The 24,920-nt window shown below is 47.2% G+C and overlaps 1 protein-coding gene across 1 annotated transcript in view; it reads right to left on the bottom strand.

The window, feature by feature from the left end:
• Window positions 1–12,216: 12,216 nt before the first annotated feature.
• Window positions 12,217–24,920, bottom strand: part of Slc4a8 (solute carrier family 4 member 8) — a 45,132-nt gene continuing 32,428 nt past the window's right edge. The window contains exons 17-23 of the mRNA XM_038342104.2: window positions 23,045–23,206; window positions 21,996–22,247; window positions 19,930–19,998; window positions 18,529–18,702; window positions 17,266–17,403; window positions 13,709–13,800; window positions 12,217–12,316 (exon numbers count right to left, since the gene is read on the bottom strand). Coding sequence (XP_038198032.2) covers window positions 12,217–12,316; window positions 13,709–13,800; window positions 17,266–17,403; window positions 18,529–18,702; window positions 19,930–19,998; window positions 21,996–22,247; window positions 23,045–23,206 — 987 coding nt within the window. The remainder of the gene's footprint in view (window positions 12,317–13,708; window positions 13,801–17,265; window positions 17,404–18,528; window positions 18,703–19,929; window positions 19,999–21,995; window positions 22,248–23,044; window positions 23,207–24,920) is intronic.

Here is a 24,920-nt window from a genome sequence, read left to right as displayed (position 1 = left end):
TAATTTGTAATAATTTTAAACAAGTGTCTGGGGATATGGTAAAGTGTTCACTGCGCAAAATAATGTATGTGGACCCTAGCATCCATGTAAAGAGTTGAGTATGCTGGTGTCCACCTGTAATTCCTTAGTTGGGAGGCAGAGATTGGAGAGTCCAAGGGGCTCCTGGACAGCCAATCTGGCCAATCAGTGAACTCCAAGTTCAGTGAGACCCTGTCTGGAAAATAAAGTGCAGAGTGATAGAGGGAGATACCCCATGTTGACATCTGACCTCCATATATGCACACACACACAGGCACATGCACACATGAATAACACACACACTTCTAAATGATTTTTAATAATTTCTTGACAATCCTAGAGATTGAATCCAAAGTTTCATGCGTGCTAAACGTGAGCTCTACTGAATTAGATCTCCAGACTGGTGATTATTAATCTTAAGGAAACAGATTTTTAAAAGATTTTTGTGTGTATGTGTTTTCCCTGCACGTGTATAGATGCCTGGCTCCTGCAGAAGCCAGAGGAGGGTGTCAGGTCTCCTGGAACTGGAGTTAAAGATGGTTGTGCTGGGAACTGAACCAGAGTCCTCTTCAAAAACAGCAAGTGCTCTTAACTGTTGAGCCATCCCTCCTGCCTCCAAGAAAACAATTTTTTAAAGACAGAAATGTCTAGAGACTGAGGAGATGGTTCCGTAGGTAAGAACACTTGCTGTAAAAGCAAGAAGTAGTGAGTTCAAATCCCCAACTCCCATGTAAGAAGCCAGAAATGGGCATGGAAGGATCCCTGGAGCTCACTGGCCAGCTAGCTGGAGTGATTAGCTCCAGTGAGAGAGCATGCCTCAAAACAGAAGGTGCAGAGAGGCAGAGGAAAGTATCACACTGCCTTCTGGCCTCTGCATGCGGACACGGGCACATACGGCATGGGCCTGTGCACACGCAGTCAGCTGCCCAGGATATAATCTGGCCCTAGCATGTCTTAGCGTGTTTCCTCTCAGGTGAGTGGTACTGAAACATTGTTCACTCCACCCACCCTGCTCCCCAGGTCCAGTTGCTCCTTGGATCCGGTCTGCCTTTTCCTTGTGTCTCCATCTGTCCTGTTCCTGTCACCTTCTGTTGGCCCAGCTACGTCAAACCTTCTCCATACTACATCAAAACATCAAAATATCTCTGCCACTGGAGTCCTGGACAGCAGTTAAGGCCTTCAGATGGCTCCGTTTTCTGATCAGTGGCTTCTGACCCAGGATTCTCCATCCTAAGCTCATCCCTCAGCACCCCTTCTCTGAACTTTCCTGCACTCCCACCTCTGGGCTCCCAGCTCCTCTTTGGCTTCCTTGGCTCTGAAAGGACCCTTGCCCACAGGACTGATTTGCAGGTGCTATCCAATCGCAGGTCCTCTGAGGACTCTGATGTTCCCTTTTATAGGATGAGAACATCCCAGTTGCCAGGACTCTGAGTCTCTTTTCTATTCCTCAGCAGCTCCTTTTAAACACGTGCTTTGGGTTTCTGTTTCTCCAGTGGTCTCTGAACAGAGCACACTATACAGACCAGAGGGGAGTGAGGCAGGTGGTGATTTATAATGTGACAACCTGGCCACCACAATGATCACATCTTAATGCCAGGATACCCAATCAGTGCTTTGCTTCCTGGCACCCTCACGCTGCACCCTGGCGCCCTCTGTCTTGGGAAGATGGGCTAGAGTGTTTGGGAGCAGCAACTGAGCCTTGGTTGATCATGAGGGGGAAAGTCGCATGTCCAGCATTTGTAAAAGATGCTTACAGGGCATATATTTTATTATTTGAATTTGTTTGATCATTCCAGAGTAAGAACTTGATTTCTTGACTTCTGTTATTTATAGGCAATGTAGCTGGGATGCTCTCCAACTGTTTCTCTTTAGTGTTTTGTTCTCCAGCATTTTCTCGTCCCTTCTCTATCAAAATGTTTAAGATGCGGGTCCAGCTACAACTATCCTGCTTTGCTTTCAGTGACCGTGATAAGCACCGTGACCAAACGGAGCCTGAGGAGAGAGTTTGTTCAGCTAGCACATCACGTTACAACCCGTCATAGAGGGACGTCAGAGCAGGGCTCGACGCAGGAACCTGGAGGCCAGACTGAACTGAAGCAGAGGCCACAGAGGATGCTGCTCATTGGCTTACTCTTCCTGGCATACTTTCTTACAGAATCCAGGGCCACCAGTCCAGGGTGACACCACCTTTTGTGCCAATCATCAAGAAAATGCTCTATTGGTATTTTTGAAGACTTTTTGTTTCACTTTGATTTTGCTTTTTTGTTATTTGTTTGTTTTATTGGTCTTTAGCATCTTTGATTTTTGTTTTTGTGGGGTCCTTTTGTATGTGTGTTTCTTGGGAATATTTTTTGTTTGTTTCTTGTTTTTTGTTTTTCTTTTCTGGAAGAGAAAAACAGAGAAAGAAAGCATAAAGTTGGATGGATAGGGAGTTGGGAGAATCTTGGAAAGTTGAGGGAATGAAAAACATGATCGAAATATATTTTATAAAATTTTTTAATATAAAAAGAATTAAAAATGAAAAAATGCCCTACAGACAATTTGATGGGAGCATTTTCTCAACTTAAAGTTCTCTTTCCAGATAATTGTAGCTTGTGATAAAATTGGAAAACAAACAAAAACCCCACAAAAACAGAACAGGAACCTTTTGGAGTTAGCAGAGAGTGGAAGCTGAGAGCACAGATCTGAACAAAAACCAGGCTCCATTTTCTTCATCTGTAACATTCACTGCACACACTGCAGACACTGGATCAGATGACTGAAGCAGACACTGGCCCTCATCAATCTGCAGTGCCCACTGTATGCACTGCAGACACTGGATCAGAATGACTGAAGCACACAGAACAGCAGACACTGGCCCTCATCTATCTGCAGTGCCCACTGTATGCACTGCAGACACTGGGTCAGAGTGACTGAAGCACACAGAACAGCAGACACTGGCTCTCATCTATCTGCAGTGCCCACTGCATGCACTGCAGACACTGGGTCAGAATGACTGAAGCACACAGAACAGCAGACAGTGGCCAGGTTTTAAGCCTTCAGCACTGCACAGTGGGTCACAAAAAGCCAGAGGCCTTTGAGTAAGAAGACAGCAATTATTGGAGTGAGCCTGTGCTGGTTTGAGCAAGAATGATGACTTCTTAGGATCATAATGGCCCTGCTTGGGATTAGGAGGTGTGGCCTTGTTGGAGGAAGTGTGTCACTAGATGGGCTCTCAGCATCTCTTCCTGATGCTTGTGGATTCAGATGCAGAATTCTCAACTACTTCTTCTACTACTATGTCTGCCTGTGTGCTGCCATGCTCCCCACCATGACCTTGGGCTAAACTGCTGAAACTGTGAGCCAGCCCCAATTAAATGCTTCCTTTATAAGAGTTGCTGTGGTCATGGTGTCTCTTCACAGCAAAGAAGCCCTAACTAAGACAGACCCCAAACTGATGCTAGACTCTCACAGTTCCGTGTTTCATGAAAAGCAAGTGACTGGGCAGTCAAGCCTGGCACTGTCTTTCCCACGTGACTGACTGTTAGGGATTTGGTAAGGACAGCCCATTGTGATTCCCTAGCTGATAAGAGGGAGTTAGGATAGTAACAGAGGTCACTAACCTGTAGGAGCTTGGTAAACCTGCTCCCTGGCCTTCTTCCCTCCAGGCAAAGTGTTGGCAAATCTGGGACTAGTGTCCCATGACCCCACAGGACAGGTGACAGCTAGACCCCTAAGCTGGAGAGCATGTATATCCCAAGAGGCCTTTTTCTTCTTTCTTCTTATGATTAGTGCAAAGCACTCAGAAGCCAGTCCCAGTGATGGCCACCCCTTTGCCTGGAGCAGATTCTGGGGCAGGGAGGTCAATCCAGCATGCAGCTGCAACGCCAAAAGGCAAAAAGATGGGGGAGACGTGCTGAGACTGGAGGAGGTGTGGGGAACACAGAAAAGAGCTAGCTTTTGCACGCTGCACCCCCTTCCCTCATCCTGCCTCTACTACTGGCTGTGTACAGTAGAATCACCTTCTCCATTCGCAGGTGAAGAAAGTCAGGCACCGCTGGGGCGAACTGCCCAAGTCAGCTGGCTGTAGAGAGATGGGGCAGGCTTGCTGCTGAATTGACAGCTATATAGGCTGGGTGTCTTCTGAGGGGCACAGCCTCCCAACAGGTGTGTCCCTCTATCAGAAACACCCAACAGTAAGGGTCAGTGTACACGGCATGTGTGGTGGGCGAGTGGGCAGCATAGCATCCTGCAAGCATGTGCCGTGTACCCCTACATTTGAAATCAACCAAATGTAAGCAGGCAATATTGTCTTTGGCCATGACTAAGGTAACTGAACGCAGTGTTACTGCATCTCTTAGGTTTGTGCCTCCTGAAGAAAACTGACGATCACAGTCCTACACAGCCACGCCTTCTGGCTTTTGTTTTAATTTTTTATTTATGAGTATGGGTGTTTGCCTGCATGTATGCCTCTGTACCACTTGCATGCCTGGTCCCTGTGAAGGCCAGAGGTGGGCTTTGGATCCCCTGGAATTGGAGTTACAGATGGCGGTGAGCTGCCATGTGGGTTGCAGGAAAAGCAGCAAGTGCTCCTAACTGCTGGGTCCCACAGCCCTGTTCTCTACAGCTTCACACACACCTTTCTCCTGCTGCCCGAGCTGTCAGGACCCTATATTGTGGCCTACAAAAAAGTGGGGACCCACCCCAGCATTGTCAGGCTTGGTAATCATTTTGGAAGTGCAGAGACAGTGAAGCTGGGAGCTGTGGGGGCTGAAGTTGGAAGGATCTGGAGGTGGTAAGGCTGTGAGAGTCTGGGCAAGAGCTCAAATGCAGGGGGAACATTCTAGAACTGGGTGGGAACAAGCTAGGTGGAGGTGAAGCCTGGCAGCAAGTACTGCGCCACGGCAAAGGTGAGGCACGCTGGCAGGTGCCGTTTAAGCATGCTCCAGAGCGGGAGCAACTGGAGCGCTCTGGCATCTGCACCCCTCCCTGGAGCATCTCTCCAGCTACAGGGAGCATCTCCTGGGCTGGCCAGATTATGCTTTGCTGTAGAATGCTGATTCTATACAGGTGCTGGAACAGAACATGACCAGGAAAATGAGTGCTGACCCCAAAGGATAAAGTTGACCTGTGATCATCCTTAAGAGATGATGTGTGATCCAGTTCTGACCAGCGCTGTGTGGGCTGCTTCTGGGGTCCTCCTCATTATTTAAGTGAGAGGTGGAGAGGACAAGAGAGGTAAAGAGAGACTGCCTATCTTGCATGTGGCAGTGATCTTGGCTAATGTAGCTCCTACTAGTTTCAGGAGCTATCTTGTAACGGTGAAGCTAAAAAGGGAAGATGCAGCAAAGACCTGATGCGATCAGTGCTGAATTAGTCTAGGAACCCTCAACCTCTGTGTTTATCAGTTCTCTCTGCTGCTACAAGCCAGGTCCGTCCTAAGGACATTCAACTTATCAATTAATAGACTCCCGAACCCTGGGTAGGGAACGATGCCCTCTGGAGCTCACGACATCAGAGCTGGCTGTGTCCTGCAAGAGCAGCTTCCCCAGCACTAGCACTACACAGCACAGACGAGCACACCCTGGGAAGTAGGCAGAGGGCATGCGCACACTGGAGGAGTTGGGAAAACAGTCAAAAGACAGCAAAAGTCTGGGAGCTGGGGAGTCCTAAGCCTACAGACTGCAGGTCCAGCATGGCTGACTCACCTCTCTGAACATCCACACTGGATGCTTCCAGGGGAGAAGTTTTTTGTCATCCAGTCGGGCATCCTTGCCTGGCTCCCCACATCCCCTTTTCTTTCACTCCCCCATTGGCTGTTCCTACCCCACCATGTCCATCTTCCCCTTGTCCCTAACCGTTGAACTATGAAGTTTTGAGAGTTAAGTAACCAAGTGTCCCCCACTCTCCCAGAACCAACCTTTAATAGCCAGATTCTAAAATCTGTATTTTGGGGCACTGGGTAGTGCATAGATATTGATCTCATAGCCCAGGGGTGTCTTCAAAATAACCCTTTCCTTTTCCTGCTGGCTCTAAGAGAGGCCCAGCAGCCTGTGCCATGGCTCAGCTGTAAGGATTCTAGAGTCTCAGAACAGCATATAGGTGCCACAAAGCCCCCTCTGCCACACCCTTGGCAGACCCCTCCCAATCCTTTGTTCCACTATCTTCATGAATCTTCTCCACACGATCTGAACTCAGGCTCAAAAAAACAGCACAGAAGCAAACAGTTTATACAGACTTTATTTGTCGCCCAGAGAGGTGAGCACACACAAATGTGGGCAGGCAGAGGGCTAAGAGATACACTGTCACAGTCACCTGCCCAGTCATTGACAGACCAGAAGGGTGGGGTCTTGTTTCTAGCACACATTGCTATGGGATAATCACAACGACACATTTTATTCCCAGTTCTATTTACGCCATGGAGTGTGGTGAGGGTACACTTCTTACACTAAAAATATAGACTTTGGAATCTCTAAAACAAAAGTATCTGCCTCTGCATGAGACCTACGAGAGTTAACATAGAAAAGGAGGGGAAAGTACCAGCACCTCGAGTTGCCCTGTCTGTGGGAAGGCTGCCCTGCTCTCCACGGACATCAGTCCCCTTCCGTGGGAAGGCTGCCCTGCTCTCCACGGACACCATCAGCCACTTCTAATCAATGACAGACAAGAAACAAGAGGCAGGCTTAGCATCTCAGAAGGGGAGAGGGGCAGGAAGAGTCTTGGCTTCTCTCACAAAAGGACCAATTGCACAATCAGGTTAGTGCTTCAGGTTCCAAGGCAGTCACACCAGTAAAAGCCTGCTGGAGAAGTCGCCCACACGCCTGTTAAGCAATGCCCAGGCCAGCCGACTGTGCTGGGTTTAGGAAGAGGTTGTGGGAGGGTGGGGGATGGGCTATGCCTCCTGCTCAGAGACCGCAGCTAGGGGAGACACTCTTACTTGCCAGAGGCTGGAAGTGGGTTAGATCCGGGGGAGGGTGCTATCCCTTCTCTCCTGGGAAGGACCAAACCATCCCATTCTTCTGAGCACAGGATCTCCTCCAAGGACCCAGTCTGGACGGCTCACTCCCGACGGCTACTGAAAAGACTCTACTCCTCGCGCACACTCGAACAGCGATGGTTACTTCACACCTCCTTTGCTTATGAAAATTATCCTCATTTCTAGCCACAAAAAAGGTAACTGAAGAAAGAGTGTGACTGGGTCAGTCATTCATTCTCTATAATTAATGCTATGAAGGCCAAGGGCGAGCCAGGTATGGTGGCGCATGCTTGGAACCGCCGCGCTGGGGAGGCGAGAAAACTGCAGCAAGCTGACGGCTGGCTTGGTCTGCACAGTGAGACCTGTCTCAGGGCGGGAGTGTTGGAGGGGGCACCAAGAATCACTCAACAATAGTGCAGAAAATTGATTCTATTTCAATTTTGAATGTGTTTTCCTGCTTAGAGCAAATGTAGATCAGTATAAATGAACATGGGAGCTTAGGAACGCTTAGAGCTCCTCAACATGTCATGTGATCAGTACAGACAAACATGGGAGCTTAGGAACTTAGCGTGCCTCAACATGTCATGTCAGAACATAACCATAAAGGTCCTTTTCCGAGAGGCAGCAGCAGCAGCTGGACTCGAAGCCCTGGACACCTCAGCTGGTGGTGCTGTCAGGAACTGATCATGGTTCTTTCCACAGAAGGAACTTGAACAATGGCAGGAAGAGCTGAAGGAGAGAAAGAAAGGGTTCCAGGAAAGCCAAGGCAGAAGAAACAGGAGCGTGGGTGAGGTCTCGCCCAGGCAGTCAGGGCCGGCTAAAGGGTCTCCACTAAGAGAACACTCAGCGCAGGGCCTGGGAAGGTCCAGCGAGGATAGTGAGGGCCACAAGGGACAAACTGGCCTGACCCCACAGTTTAAAAATCCAGAAAGCTGAGGACAGGGTTCCACAGTCAGGAGGACTCAGGTATGAGTCCCAGCATCCACATGGATGCTCACAATGATCTGTAAATCTGGTTCCAGGAAATCTGATGCCCTCTGCTCTCTTCAGGCACCGGGTACACACATGGTACAAAGACATACATGTAGACAAACACCCACACATATACAGTTAAAGTCCTATGTGAAGGTACTGTCACTCTTGCAAAAGACCTTCAAAGACACTGGCAAAGTCACAGGGGAGACAATACGATAATGGTGTCTCTGACGTTCATTAAAGACTAAAAAACCCAGGGGTCCTAGACCCTAACCAATCCTACGCTTCAGTATACGAACGATGGATCACTAGACAGGATACAAGGACAATCCCTGCTTCCCTGACTAACAAAGGAGTCTGGAGAGCTGGGCAGGTGGAAGATAAAGTGGGATTAGGAACTGTCCTTTAGGATGAGCACAAACCACAGACTGTCCAGAGGGGAGGCTGGAAGGCTGCCCCAGCCTTTGGGCAGGCTGGGGACTTAGTCGATGCCAGATTTTTATCCAATGTTTATAAGAAATTTAAAAGTCCCATCACCAACAAAGAGAAACTATGACTATTCACATTGTCTTTGGGGGAAGATATGGCCACTTTCTGTCTACAAAAAAGGCAGGTTTCATGAGTGAAGGAGACCCGGGACGGGGCTGTGGTGGTGAAGCACACGGCCTCCTGCATGTGTGTTGGGCAACCAAACACACTGGCAACCGGACAGTGTATCTCTTCAGGTCTTCACCTTCTCCCTGAGAGTCGTCAGGAAGCAACTCAGCCCCCTAGAGCCAAGGCTTCACTGCCAATGTGTTCTTGAGTCTCTGCCTCCCTCCACTCGGGTAACATTGCCAGCTGACAGCACCAGCGTGTCAGGACCCTTGTCAGACAACAGATGACCACTTCTCTGGTTCCAGCAAACGTTGGCATGAGAAAAAAACAGAGGTCCATAGCTGCATTGCTCAGGGCTAACAAAGGCAGCCCCCACCCCCCAGGGCGACTCAGCATCAGGGCTTGGGAAGAGCCACTGTCCTCAGCGACACTGCCACTGACTTCGGTGCAGGATGGGCACCTTACACGCCTGCCTCTTGGGTGCATGGAGGCCAGAGCAGTAGGTGAAGCAGTCACCAATTTCCCTACACAAAAGCTTGCATGAAAATACAGGAGGAAAAAGATGAAGCAAGAAAAGGGGGTTGTTCCCAGGGAACAAAAGGGGTGTTCCCAGGGGACAAAAGGGGTGTTCCCAGAGGACAAAAGCCATGAAAAAGAGCAGCCATGAAGTTATCAAGAAAGCTTTCCCACTGACAGGCTGCTTCAGAATCATCCCCAGCTGGGAAAGGGTTATAATGATTAGATCTGCCCTGAAGTGATCCGCTTGGGAAATTTGGCTCCCAGAGACTTTAATGCCCACTGATTTCTGTAGAACCTGCCTGTTCCAGTATGGAGTACCTGAGAGCAAGTCAGGGCTGCTGCTGAAACAGAACAGAGATCTCCTGTGCGTAGAGATCAGACAAACCAGGAACAAAACCCCTATTTCAGAGGATGTCAGGATTTGAGAGTAGGGTGGCATTCATCCACCAGGCACAGAACAGCAAAGCCAGCCACTATTTTGCAAAGAATGTCTGCTCTGCGTGGCTTGTTTCTGTCCTGTACCGATTGTTAAATATCTTGAAAATCATCTTTGCGTCAACAGGACAGTGGTCCCCACAGGCAGGGAAGTGGTGGCGACAAGAGTCCCTCAACACCAAACGCCTTCAGAGAGTAAGCAGATGCCTTAGTGTGCATTCAGAGTCTGAGGGTGCAAACCACAACAAATGGCGCACGTGTCCTCACCCAGGGAAAAAAAGCACACACTGTGTACATGGAGGTCTTGTGTACAAAGATGCAGATGGAAAGCCAGCGGGACCAGCTTGCTAGTCACTCTCTGTGCACAAAGGAAGGGGAGGTCTGTGAGCACTGGGGCCCAAACCCTTGATGGTAGTTGTAAAATCACTCACATACTTTTAAACCAAGCGCCCAAACTGACTTCACCATTTACAGTTCATTTCTTAGCATGGATTTTTATATCTGAGATGCAGAACTTCTGACAACCAAAAGAAATCTGTGTGACAAGGAAGCCACACAGGGCTGAAGGCAGTTTTGGTCCATTGAGTGATGGTGTTCGCTACCAAGGCAGCTAAAGAGATGTAGAGGAGCACTGTGTCTCTCCAGGGTGAAGTAACAAGGTAGCCTCAAGAGACAGCAGCAGAATGTCAAACAGTCCCACAAAACAGCCAACAACAACCCCAGACCCACCATTTGACTCACAAAGAACTGCCACCGAATCTTTCCTAGATGGCTACAGAATAGACCTGACACCAAACCCCCAGCTAGGAAGTCTGCCCTGGTTGCTTCGGTCACAGGCTCCTTCTCTTTCTCTAGTTTCAAGGAAACCCAAGAAAAGATGTTCAGTCCCCTAATGTTGCCAACTTCTCTGAAGCCTTCCTTCAGTCAGCTAAACTCTTGCTCTCACACTTGGCCCTGCATCTTCCAAAGGTCTGGTGACTTCGTGTTGACTGCTTCTGGGAACTGATACGGATGACCCCAGGTCAGCGGCATCTTGCCAATTCTGGTGGTGGCCACTGTTGATGCCCTGATGGTCGATCTCAGGCAGCAAACCTCCTATAGTGTCTGGTCTGACCAGCACCCCTTTCAAGTAGAGGCTGCTCGTGAGCTGCAGCTGGTAACAGCCCAGGAACCTCCCCTCTTAGCCTCTTTGCTACCACCCCAAGCCACCGTTCATGAAGAGGGATCTCATGAAGGAATCCTCAATGACAGAATGGACTCGTGTGGCTTCCGAGGCCAGCAGAGAGTATAGGAGAAAATGTCTGAAAAATGGGAAGCTGGCTCCTTAATGGTGGCAGTTCTGAAGAGGAAGAAGAAAGAGGAGAGGAAGCAACAGGAGGTCGTCCTGCCGGTGGCCCTGCTGGTGCCTGGCTGCTGGCATGAGGGTAGCTGGATGTCTTCCAATGCACACTGAGCGACTGGAAGCTTCCGTGTGGCATGGCTCTGAGATGACCAAGGATAGGGCCCGACTCGGCCTGGCTTCTTCTCCAAGAGACTCACCATTTTCTCGAAAACCAGAACTTCTCTGAGGCAACTCATGGCCCAAATCTTCCACACCAGCAGAGTCTCAATTGAAGAGGCTGGATAACAATGTCACAGTGAGACAAAGGGACACATGACATGCGCCTACTCTCAACACAATACTTTGAAGACGCCACCACAACTTGAATCTAGCTATATTTTAAATTCATTTACAAGTAGACTAGTTCTCAACTAAAAATAACCACATGTGTTATACATTTCCACAGCTGCCTGGATTTTCCTCTGAGAGAAGAAGACTCTGTGTTTCACTTGCATTGAACAGAGATCTATTTTAACCCATTCAGGGAAGAAGTGGCAGCACACACTGGCAGCTGTGACCCTGGGAAGCACTCGGTTGCTCTCCAGAGTGACCTCACTAGTACCCTCACTTTACCACTGAGCCAAATGCCAGAAGCAGCAAATGCCAAGTTAAGCCCGGAAGTAGGAGCAGGACCAGCTTTCCCAGTTCCTGGCTTGTCTGTTTTAACAAAACCTGTTATCTATATCAAGACTCACATTTTTTGCCTTAATTTATCTGAGGACTTAAACGTAAGTGTTTAGGCTAAAATTCTAACTTATATTCATAGCATTTCTTAATGTATGCAAAGATACCTCCGATCCTTCCATTTTCTTTAATAATCGGATTAAAACTGATCTATGCTATTGTTAAATGACAGAGAAATTTCTTTGCAGAATAAGAAAACTGTTATGTTTAAAAAATTCTTATTTTAGGACCTAAGTTAAGTGGGTCAAAGTTTGAGCCAATATTATTTATCATTATTATATTATTTATTAGTGTTAACAGGCTTTTAGCAATTTTCCAGTTTGTGTGGTTGTAGTAATCAGAGACAACCTTTAGGTTCTGAAATGAGAAACTTTCTCCAAGTGTATTAAAGAAACTAAACAGATAAAGCAAATTTACATTCCAAAATAATTATAGCCTGCCTTTGTGACCAAAGTAAACGGGCAGCTCAGAACAGCTTGTCTTTTCAAATATTTGGGAACTTTGTGTTTTTATTTCCTCTTACTGTACAGCTAGCAATAGTTTTGTTGTTTACGAGGCAAATCCAACCCTACAGGTAACATACATCTTACCTTTAACACTATTGCCATTTCAAAAGTCAGAAGTAAATAAAAACGAAAAATTAGAATTCTCTTTACCTATTCTCCTTTGTATTTCCAGAATTTATACTGAGAGCCTTCCAGACTGTGGTTTTGGGCATTTCATCTGATATATTAATCTCAGAGGGGTCACATCTGAAATAAAAGCTTAGGCAATGAATATCAAACATGTAAGTAAAAGACACACCCTAGTTTCCCATGAGCATCACCCCACAAGGAGGGGGAGCGGCTTGAGCACAGAGCTGCAGCCAGGAGAGGCCCCCCCAGGGCAGGAGGGGCAAGGTGGCTCTGAGCAGGGCTGCGGTGGGGCTGGCGCTCTCAAAGAGCTGACAGAGGATGCTGCCACCGTGGCGGTGTGGCAGGCACTCTTGTTCGTTCCCATTTACATAACAGAATCTCTTTCATTATAGTTTACAAAAGACTTCCATACTCCATTAGCTTAACAATCACAGGGACAGAGACGAATAATCATAATACTCATTTTGAAGGTGTAAAACCCAAAGCTTTTTGGACTAAATGTCCATCAAAAGTTAAACAACTGCACAGAACCAAGACCCTAAACACAGCCCCTGGTCCTGGGAAACCCCAGACCACTCTAGAGCCATCTATGGGCCAGATGGTCTCCTGAAAAGCAAAGAGAAGCAATAGCATCCCACAGGAAAAGGAGCCATGATCCTGCTTCGTTGCCAGACATCAGAGCTGATGGCCTCTCCCATACAGCACACAGACGCCTTCTCAGGGAGCCAAGACGAGATTCCCTGCTTTATCTGCAGTCTAAATCACAGCTAATCCCCGGGTTCTGGAGGTGGTGGCCATCAGGCCTCCTTCCTCCTCCTGCTGTCCTCATCTCCAGGCTCCCACAGCCTAGGTATGCTGCTTCCAGACAGATGCGGACGTCAGGAGCAGTTGGTGCCCTGTGCTTCATGGGGAGCAACGAGTTTGGTAGAGAAAGGGGCTGAGACACCAGCACAGGGTTTGTCTGGGCTTCAAGGTCAATATCCTCTTGACTCCCTGAACTGAAAATGCTATAGCCCACATTGGAATGGACTGTCTCTTCTTGTCCCCAAAGTCAGACCCCAGTGCAGGCACGACATGCCCACCAGGCTGAGGACACCCTGGAAATGATAACATACCCTACTGACCTTAGGGAAGTGGACGAGAAGAACCTGGGGTTGAGAAGCAGAGAGGTCCCGCCTTAATCCTGACCTTGAATTAGCAGCTTTGTAACCCTGGCACACATCCTAATCAGCGTTCTCAGGTGTTCAAAGCAGCTAATGACCCTTAGAGGGCTGTTGTAAAGACCGATGGGGACACGAGCAAAGCTCCTGGACACCGGACATGGCAGAAGGCACGGGGGACACTGGCTCCCTGACTCCCAACCCTACAAAGTGGGGCATGCAGTGGGCGTTCAGAACACAGTGGAATGTAAAGTTGCTTCCACAAGGTGGGCTGACTGCTCGGCTCCTCAGAACGGCAGCAGGATTGCGGCAGGAATCAGGCAGCAAGCTGTGGTATTTGGGGGCTTACCTGAAGTTGCTGTTCTTGCCAGGACTACTTAGCAACTTCCTGCTTTCGAGTGGGAACTTATCACCCGCTATGTCCAGCATCTTCTCAGCCTCCTGGAAGAAAAGGGGACCTTATTATTGTTAGGTCCAAAGAAAATTCTAACTCCCCAAACTCCAGAAGGCCATGCATATGCATATGACCAGGAATGAGCCTGGGTTCAGCTCAAGCTGGACTATAGGGTTGCTACAAGCCTACAGCCAGCATTTCTCAGGAACCTGTGAAATGGGTTTCTGCCTGCCAGAAAGGGTCACTGCCAGTGGGTCGCTAGCTGCCAGCAGTTCACAGGCCTCCCATCTCCCAGATACCTGCTCTCTGTAGCTCGTTGTGTGTGTGTGTGTGTGTGTGTGTGTGCGTGTGCGCGCGTGTGCGTGTGTGTTTGTGTGTTCAATACATACCATTCTCACTTCTCTTGCAGATAGCTCTGGTTATAATCCAGTGTGCTTATTTTTCTTTCTGTTCTGGACTCTTCCAAGTGCCTCTGAACGTTCTCTCTCTTACCCACAACGAAGCCTCCCCTTAGCCACGGAGCAGCCATTTTGGTGGTCTCTTGACTGAGTCCTAACTTATGACTGAGTCCATCTCGGACCAGGAAGACCCAGCGTCTCCCGGCCGTTTTCAGTTTCACTCACATTTGCAGAGCTAGGTCCTTCCCTGGGTCTGACTCCTCCCAAGAGGGAGGCGAATGAATAATAGTACATATGGGACAGTATCAGAAAACAATAATAACCTGAATGCAAGCCTCTACGGCAGTGGCTCTCGGCCTGTGGGTCGAGACCCTTTTGGGAAGTTGCATAATAGACATCCTGCATATCAGATACTCACATTACAATTCATAACAGTAGCCAAATTACAGTTATGAAGCAGTAATGAAAATAATTCTATAATAATTACATGAAGAACTGTATTAAAGGGTCACAGTGTTAGGAAGGCTGAGAACCACTGCTCTAGAGTGACCAATTACTAGGAACACAAGAGACAGAAGAACATGTCAGTGTTGCCAAAGAAGACAATAGCAAGAATTGTCTGATGAGAGAGACACCCTGCAGTCAAAGCCCAGCTTCCTGGCAGAAAGGAGAAGGAGAACTCTAAGCTGATTTGAAGTGGAAATCGGAGTACTGTAACGTATGGATGGTCCTTTGTTAGATTTGGTCCAAATAAACAAGTTGTTAAAATAGTAACGGGGCATTTGGAAGATGGCTGAGGTGCAAAGCACTTGTGGCATAAGTGTGAGAACCTGAGTTTGGATTAGCAGGCCCCACATACAAAGCCAAGCACGGCAGCATCCCTGTAACCCTGGCGCTTGGGAGGAGAGACAGGCGGGCTTGGTGGTCAGCTGACCAGCACAAGCGTGAGCTCCAGGTTCAGCCAGAGACAGTAGTGCTACAAATAGGGAGGGACACAATCAAGTGAGATACCTGACGTTAACCTCTGGCCTCCACCTGCAGAAACACACACACACACACACACACACACACACACACACACACACACCAGTAATAAGGAAATTAGGGAAAGAGTTTTCTTATTTTTACATATACTTAAAATGTTTCATTTAAAATATTTTCTTAAAAAATTATGACAACACAAAAAGATTTGGAGTTTGAGGATAGCCTGGGTTACATAGTGAGATCCTATCTTACGAGCAAAATAAAAAAATAAATGACTTCTTAAAAATGCCACTTACTTAAAGGAATAATTATAGAGGTAAAAATTATCTACAAACATGTTTAGAGCATAACAATAATAAAACTTAAGCCCGGCGGTGGTGGCGCATGCCTTTAATCCCAGAACTCAGGATTCAGAGGCAGGCGGACCTCTGTGAGTTTGAGGCCAGCCTGGTCTACAGAGTGAGCTCCAGGACAGCCAGAGATATATAGAGAAATCCTGTCTCGAAAACCCCAAGAAGGAAGGAAGGAAGGAAGGAAAAAAGGAAGGAAGGAACGAAAGAAAGATTAGTGTTCCTGGATCAAATGCACAAACATTTTTCTTTCTGATGCAGGGTCTCGTGTTAATCAGGCTGAACTCCCAGGTTCAAACTGTCCCCTGCCTCAGCCTTCCAAGTGTTGGGAATGTAAGTATATGCTGTAGCACCTAGCTTAGTATGTATTTGTGTGCGTGCTCATATGTGCACTTGTGCGCAAACACCATGCGTGTATGCCATTATGGGTTTTTTTTTTTGTTTGTTTTTTTTTTGGTTTTTCGAGACAAGGTTTCTCTGTGGCTTTGGAGCCTGTCCTGGAACTAGCTCTTGTAGACCAGGCTGGTCTCGAACTCACAGAGATCCGCCTGCCTCTGCCTCCCGAGTGCTGGGATTAAAGGCGTGCGCCACCACCGCCCGGCAATGGGGGGGTGTTTTGTCTACATATATTTACATCATGTGGTTACACATATTTACATCATGTGGTTGTTGCCTTGTGCCCAAAGAGGCCAGAATGGGGTATTGTGTCCCCTGGAACTGGAGTTACAGATGGGTGAGCTGCCACATGGGTGCTGGGAACCAAACCTGGATCCTCTGGAAGAGCAGTCAGTGCTATCAGCCATGAGCCGTATCTCCATTCCTGGCATAAGTATATTTAAGGCTCCACTTTAGGCTGCACTCTAAAGAGATGTCCACAGAGTTGAAGGGTTAGTTCTACCCACTTAAGCATTGCTGTCATTCGATAGGTGGAAAAGAATATTCCTAGACAGAGGTTGTGGCACAATAGGAGGATGAACGGGTTTTGTCATTGCTTTCGTATTTAAAATTTTAGTTCATTTAATAATATAAGATTTAAAAAATTCAAGACATTAGACATTAGGAAATTTTATTTTAAAATATAGTTAAAAAAGATAGCAGTGTCTGCTGAGTGACAGAGTCTGACTAGGCCAGAGCAGGCAGCAGGAAAATATGTATGTGTGTAGATAGATAGATAGATAGATAGATAGATAGATAGATAGATGAATGGACAGGTAGGTAGGTAGTTAGACAGACAGACAGACAGTTAGAGGGACACTATTCGGAGCAGCACTGCACTGAGACATGCCCAGGCCTTTCATTTCTTAGTCTACGCATCCTTTCTGTGCATGTTCAGGCCATGGCTCATGGTCCATTGTGTAAGATGGCAAGGTGCCAACTGCTGAGGGTGATGAAGACAGAACGTCCCTCACAAGCTGAGTTTGCACCATCTGCAATTAGATGCATAACCAATACTCTCAGAAATAATGGGTTTATGCATGTGTCAACTCAGATCTTCTGGAAGCAAAGGAGCCACTGGATCTGAGAATCTCAGAGTTTATGTTCATATGATAGTTTGATCCTGGGGTAAAATCAAAGGAGGAAATGACTAGTTACCAATTCCAAAACATCAAGGGAACACAGGGCCAGGACCCTTCAACCCTTCCTCAGCTGAGGTAACGTTCAGCCCCTCAGTGTTACTTTTAGGATCTCAGGCAAGGTATCCTCACACACCGTCCTCCCTCCCTCTTTCCACTCTGCGGGTCGAGACCCTGAAACAGGGCTGAGCACAGCAAGGCTCTACCTCCTCCTCCTTGGCCTTCTTCTTTGCGTCGTCCAGCTTCTTCTTTTTGCTTTCAGGCATCAGGTCATCCAGCCAGCTCAGCTCACGCTTGGAGAAACAGAGATCCATGACTTTCCTGACGAAGACCAAGGCCAGGACCTGACGAGAAGGGAAGGTGTGGTAAAGGGGAGCCTCTCCTGAGGAAGTCAAGCTAAATGACTCCCACAGCAGGCGAGGACATCTCAAGCAGAACTGCACTCTTGATGGCTGCAGCAGTAACCACTCACTGTAGGCCACTGGCACCCAGCATTATTTACATTTAAATTTTTATTGATTTTTAAGATATATATTGTTATGTGTACTATGTGTTTATGTATACACGTGTACTTTGTATGATGTGTACTATGCATCTATATATGCACGTGCACTATGTATCTATGTATGCGTGTGTACTATACATCTATATATGCACGTGTACTATGTATCTATGTTTGTGTGTGTACTATGTAACTATGTATGCATGTGTACTATGTGAATGCCTGGTGCCATGGAGGTCAGAGAAGGAATCAGTTTACCAGGAACTGACATTTAATCTACAGCATAAATGAACTGAGCATCCATTATTCAAACTTAAGCAAATTCTGACCCATGAGACAACATGAACAACAGGGAAATAAAGCAATGCCGCATGAGCAGCTAAGGTAGCAGAAGTCGCAGAGATAGACAACAGCAGCACTGTGGGTGCCTCCACATTTGCAGAAAAGGAGAATGAGAGGTGACAGCCCGAAGTCTCTGTTTTGCAATGTAAAGGTTCAGACACGGATAGTGATGTTGGAACCTCAACAATGTTCTTAATCCCCCTGACCCATACCCTTAAAAGTGGTGAATACACGCTGGGTAATGATGGAGCATGCCTCTAGCCCCAGCACTCTGGAGGGAGAGGCAGGTGGGTCTCTGTGAGTTCCAGGACAGCCAGAGATACATAGAGGAATCTTGCCTTGAAAATCCAAACAAACAAACAAACAAATAAATAAATAAAATGGTGAACACAGAAACTTTATGGTATACATTTTTTAGCACTGCTTCAAAAAAATAACATTGGTATTTTTTATTAAAACAACCTTCATTCAGTAGCCAGGCCACATGCCTTAATCCCAGCACTCGGGAGGCAGAGGCAGGCAGATCTCTGAGTTCTATGCCAGCCTGATCTACAGAGTGAGTTCTAGGATATCCAGGGCTACACAGAGAAACCATATGAGGGGAGGGGCGGGAGAGAACCCTTACCATCATTGGGAAAACAATGGCAGCTGGCGACGCCTTGATTACCCAGAGCAGGACGAGGCAGGTGAGCTGGATGAGGGTGAAGAGGTGGACTTTGCGCAGGGGCACGTGCCGCAGGTAGATGAAGTCTGGCTGGTGTTTTGCAGGCATCCCAAAAAGCTTCAGACGATCAAAGAACTGGAAGGAAGAAGACACACTTGCTCTGGAGGTCCCTGGGTAGGAACCTCAAGCCCACGGTAGCCCCCACCACCTGCTGCGCACGGCAGCTGGGGCCGTTCCTCCCGGAGAGAATGGAAGCTGGGTCTCTGAGATGACAGATTTGGCCAAGGCCTGGAAGTGGCAGTCAAGACAAAAACCATCTTTTTTAGTTCCAGGTGCAGTCCCTCCTCCCCCCATCCCCGCCCAATACAGACTGCAGCTGCAGAGAGCGTTCCCAGGTGGGTGACCAGAAGCCAACTGCACCGTTGAGCTTACTATCAAAACCAACTCCACCCAGGCGTGGCTACACAGACAGGCTGGGTCAAAAGAATAGCCAAGAGTTTGAAGTCAGTCTAGGCTACACTGTGGGTCCCCAGTCCAACTGAGCCACAGAATAGGACACTGTTTCAATGAAGAAATTCTCTCCCCACAAATCCCTAAGTTCTCAAACTCAACTTTCTTGCTTGTTCTTTGAAAGGTTTGAAGTTACTTATTTACAAGATCAAAAAAGACCTCTAAAATTCTGGATCAAGGAATTGTGATGTTCTGGGGCTAGAGAGATGGTCCAGGAGAAGGGCTGGTGTGCAAGCCTGACGACCTGAGTTCAAATCCTGGGACCCATATGAAGGTGGAAGGAGAGAAACAGGTCCACAAAGTTGTCCTTTGGCTACAACATGCCTGCTGTAGCATGTGCAACCACACATATCACCCCCAAAACACACACACACACACACACACACACACACACACACACACTCCACCATCATGCATGTGGAAGTCAAAGGACTACTTATAGAAGTTGGTTCTCTTCTTCCACCATAGGTTCCAAGGATGGAACTCAGATTTGTCAGGCTTGGTAGCAAGTGCCTTATGGGCTTAGTAGCAAGCATCTTAAGTTAAGGGCTTGGTAGCAAGCCCTTTCCTGCTGAGCCATCTTGGTGATTCTTTGGTTCTTGACTACAGGAATTCGACAAAGTATCCCTGGTTTCACGACTGTGACATTAAGCCCTGTTGTCCTGGCAGACGGTCCTCTCACACCAGCATGGCCGTATTTCCTACCCCACATCTGAAGACATTTCTTGGCCAAATGGCAAGATAAGAAGTATTATCTCAGGAACCGGCTGTGCCTCTCTTGGGGAATTGTGCCTCTCTGGTCGGGACAAGTGAATATAGCAAGAGACACGGCCCAGCTGAACCACACAGTACCTGGATTCCGTGCAGAGAAGAGACTCCCATGTAGAGGAAAACTCCATAGAGCACTGGCATCGGGATAAACTGCAGACAAGGGAGCAAGACAGGAAATGTGGGACACCAGCAGGACTTAAAGCCATCAAATCTTATTTATTTTTTGGAGACAGGGTCTTACTGTGTGGCCTTTGGCTGGCATGGAACTCAATATGTAGACCAGGCTTGCCTTGAACTCACAGACACCTGCCCATCTTTGCCTCCTGGGTGCCGGGTTAAAGGCCGTGTGCTACCATGTACCATCTATATACATTTTAACTCTGAACATGAAACCAAGCCACAGACAATTTCATAAATCTCTCTTTCCATTAAACTGGAAACAAAAAGATAAGTCAATGATGATCAAAATCTTTTTATTTTGAAATGAAATTGTTAACCATAGGTAACACGGGCCTTGTATCTCCTCCAGCTTCTCCCTCTGCTAGCCATCCCTCTTCTCCAGTATGAGGACACACATGGGATACCCATACAGTTATGGACATGTGCACACACTCATGATCATGCACACACACACATGTACACACATTTGTGGTAATGTGCACACACATACACGCGTTTGTGGTAATGCACACACACATTCACGAACACTTGTCATGTGCAAGCACACATGCAAACACATGTGCACACACATGTACACACGTACAAATTTGTGCTCATATACACACACCCATGGTCATGTGCACACACATGCACATACATGCACACACTTGTGGTCATGTGCACACACATGCATACACATGTGTGGTCAAACGCAAACACACACTTCACTGGTGTGATTTAAATCTTCCATATTCACCATCAGGTACCTCCTCAGGAACTTAATGTATTTTGCCACAAACTATAAAAAAATTCATTTTTATTGACCTAGAGACTTGAGGGCAGCAGAGAGGAAACTAGTTGAGAACATGTCGTCATGCTGGGTTTTTACGTGGTGGACACAACATGTGAACGTGGCTTTCCTGCCACATCATGTCTTTCAGCTTCCACACAGCTGGCCTTGAATTTGCTGTGCAGAGAAGGAAGGCCTTAAACATGATTTTCCTCCCTCCACCACGTCCCCACTCTGCCTGGCTGCTGCAGCGCTGAGCCTGGAGCCGCTGCCTGGCATCCTGTATGCCTAGTCTCTTGGTTTGTTTTTATCCTGGGCTAAAGAACAACGCAGCTCCTCTTAGGGTTACAGAGTCCACACTGGATTTTTGTGTTGCCCCACTCTAGAGTGACATCCTGGTCTGCTGACAAGTCACTGCTGGATGGTTGTCTGTGCGGTGAGTCTATTACCAACTTGATATAACTTAAGAGTCACCTGGAAAGAGGAAATGTCAGTAAAGAACAGCCTGTGGGCATGTCTTGGTTAATGATTACTGTGGAGCCCACTGTGGGCAGCAGCATCCCTAGGCAAATGGGCCCGGATTGTATAAGGAAGTCAGCTGGGCATGGACCAGCTTATGAGCCAATATGCCACACGGTTTCTACTTCAGTTCCACTCTGCCTTTCCTTCATGATGGACTGTTACCTAGAAGTACAAGGTGAAATAAACCCTTTCCTCCCCAAGTGGTTTTTGGTCATCGTCTTTATCATAGCAGTAAAAAACATACTAGAACAATATCTACAATCCTGTCAATCAAGAGGCTGAGGCAGGACAACTGCCACAAGTTCAAGGCCAGCCTAGTCTACATAGTGAGTTTTAGCCAGCCAGGGCCATATAAGACCTGTCTCAAAAACAAAATCCCAGGAGTAAGAAGGGCTGGGACATGGCTCAGCAACACAGTGTTTGTTTTGCACGCAGAGGCCCTGGGTTGGTCCTCCAACATTAAGGGACCTATTCAAAAAAGAAAGAAAATGGCAAGACAGTGGTCCATCAGATGACTTATTACATTTTATAATTACAATGTTTGTTTTCTTCAGCACATTTAATTGTCTTACTCACAGGATGAACTCTTCCGGGGCAGGGATCTGCATATTTATATATTGGAGCCACTGTATCCCCAGCAGGGTTCCTGGCACAAAGACCCTCGATGACTGATTACCTTTAAGACAGCCGTCATGAAGACCGAGCAGCCCATCAGCACGAAGATCATAAGGCCCGTAACTCTCTGCTCTCGGATGCCCAGGAACTTGGGCTGTTCCCCAGGAGCAGAACACTCAGACTCCAGCTTGAGGCTGTTCACATGTGTGATGGACAGGACAGTGGCAGCCACAAACCAAGGCAGCCCCATGACGGAACAAACGCCCAGCATGACGGCCACCATCAGCAGGTCCAGATGGTAGCCACAGCCTTTCTGTGGGAAGACAGGCACCTTCAGTGAGCCGGCTGAAGCAGGTTGTGTACCGTGAGCTAAAGGCTTCAGGCTGTAAGCTAGCAGGAGTGTAAGGGAAAGAGTCTGGAGAATTCTTATAGCCCTCCCAGTTAGAAGGAAACAGAAGAAAAAGGGAAGTTTGGTTTGTCCTATATATATATATATATATGCAAATACCTGGTGTTTATATAGTAGCCTCCAGCTTCCTTTGCCTGAGTCTCACACATTTAAAACCAGCCTCCTCTAGAAGAGCGGCAGAAAGCAAGCCATATAGTGACCATTCTAGATACTAGGGAGCAACACTTTTATTGAGCTTCTGGACACCGTCCCTATCCTTGCTAAGTCTGGATTCTGCCATAGAGGTAGAGAAGGCGTGTGGCATCTCACTAATACGAGAGTCAGAGCTAACCCTAGTCTGTAATCCTAAACTCAAGATTCATCTTAAAGCCTCACACTGGATCTCAGGGGGAGAAATCCTGCTTGTGGAAAAGCTGTTTAGTTGTTGATTCAGAACATGTAGCTATTTAGGGACCAGCAGGACCTCGGGCCACCCATCTCTACACAGTCTGAGAGGGGAGTACTGAGTCCACGCTCCTCCCATAAAACAATTCAGGTTTCACTGTTCTCACCTCCAACCAATCTTCGTTATTAATGGGCAAGCAATGAAAAGCCCTTCTGAGACTTTATTCAGTTCAGTTCCTGGTAGAGCCAGGCCTATCCCAAAATATAAACGTTAAGAAGCTGCCATTTCAGCCGTCTAGGCTAGAAGCTCTGGTTACCTTGAGCTTATGCTCCTTCCTGTTAATGATGACAGCGGTGATCTGCTGGTCCATGAATATCAGAATAGTGCACAGGAGAGCCGGGATAACTGCAGCTATCACCGTCCACCAGGGGTTAGGGCCGATGGGACTAACAAACCAGCCTCGGTCATCCCGTGTTGGCTAAGAGATTAAGAACAAGCTGGATTTTTGCATCTTAACTCTGGAGATTCGAGCATAATAAACCAAGCTTAATCATTAGTCTATTCTTCTTTTTGATCTCATATGAACGAAAATCCCTAGAAAAATAAAATAAAACATGAAATACAGCAACCCCTGAGGAAATCTCTGGCCTTTTTCCCAAATCCTCCTCAGCAATCAATCATCACTTAACAGCTTCCTGTGGAATATTCATTAATCCTACACGGCCTTCTATTTATTCCCTAAGTCCCCAAGTGCAGAGAAAGCAACTTTATCTCAATGTCAGTCCAAGTAAATTTATTAGTAACTAAATCTGTTGTTTAAAAAAAAAAGACTTCCCGAGCTGGGCGGTGGTGGCGCACGCCTTTAATCCCAGCACTCGGGAGGCAGAGGCAGGCGGATCTCTGTGAGTTCGAGACCAGCCTGGTCTACAAGAGCTAGCTCCAGGACAGGCTCTAAAGCTGCAGAGAAACCCTGTCTCGAAAAACCAAAAAAATAAAAAATAAAAAATAAAAATAAAATAAAATAAAATGAAATAAAAAAAATAAAAAATAATAAAAAAAAAAAGACTTCCCGAGACAAATGTGCGAAATGTGGATGATTCTCACCACTCCTCGCTGGAGCCGAGGACTGTCAGAAGTACAAACAACAGCCACTGGACCCAGGTCACTCAGATTCTGTCCATCAGCCCTCAGATGTGGTGAAAAGGAACCCAGGAACTGGAGGCTTAAGAGTCCCAGAGCTTGGGGATGTCTGACCTAGGACCCTCTTCAATGGCTTTATAAGCATTTGTTCAAACTCTGAGCCCCACCCTTGGTGTACACCAAGAAAAGACAAATGGTATTGGAGGATAAAAGTCTTATTACCCAGAATGACCCCAAACTCAGCAAATACAGGAGAGATGGCTATATCTGGAGCATTTGCCTGCTACATTAGTTACCACACTTGGATTAAAGAACTCTTCAGTAATGCTGATAAGTTCTAGATTTTGAATCAGTTAAGTAATTCTAAAACTTTACAACCTCTGTTTCTCCATAGTTATACTATATAGTCATAGGTAGTAGTTAAGTTCTCAGGCCAACACGGAAGCTTGCTAATGCATTAATGATATTATAGGTGGTCGCACAGCCGGGCCTGCTACATCTGTCGACTTGATCAGCTGCAGATTAGAGATGCTGGGGAGGTGCCTCTGGGTTACACTGCTCTCTAACACTGCAGTATAACAGCACACAACTGCTTTAGGTAAGAGCGGTCTAGAGATGCTGTAAGAACCGAGGCGCTTGCACACAAGCTGTCTGCAAATACAGCGTTTCCTTTCTAGAACAGAGCATAGAACTAGTCCCCAGTGGATAAGAAGTGACTATGCCTGCCTTCAGCCCGGCCTTGGGAGCTGGGACTGGCTACGTAAGGAGAGAAGGCAAGGGGCTGCTTCCTCTCTGCTTCCTAAGTTGTCTGCACCAGCTACATTTCCTCGGATCTTTTCCTGCCCCCGAGAGGTCCCAGAAATCAACTCAGTCTTAAGCCTGTGCACCATGGAACTTCCCCAAGGACTGCTTAATGCTCCAAACTTGCCTGTTTTTATACAAAATCTATTTGTCCTGTAGCCAATTAGGTATTAGGTAGAGAAAAAGCTGATAGTGACCATTCATACAGGGATAAGAACACCAGGCCCTTGGAGGTGTTTCTCAACCCTTTC

This window comes from Arvicola amphibius, chromosome 9 (genome assembly GCF_903992535.2).
Source record: "Arvicola amphibius chromosome 9, mArvAmp1.2, whole genome shotgun sequence".
In the NCBI taxonomy this organism is placed as follows: Eukaryota; Metazoa; Chordata; class Mammalia; order Rodentia; family Cricetidae; genus Arvicola; species Arvicola amphibius.
The sequence above is the reverse complement of the archived record's forward strand: the minus strand, read 5'-3'. Positions and strand labels throughout refer to the sequence as shown.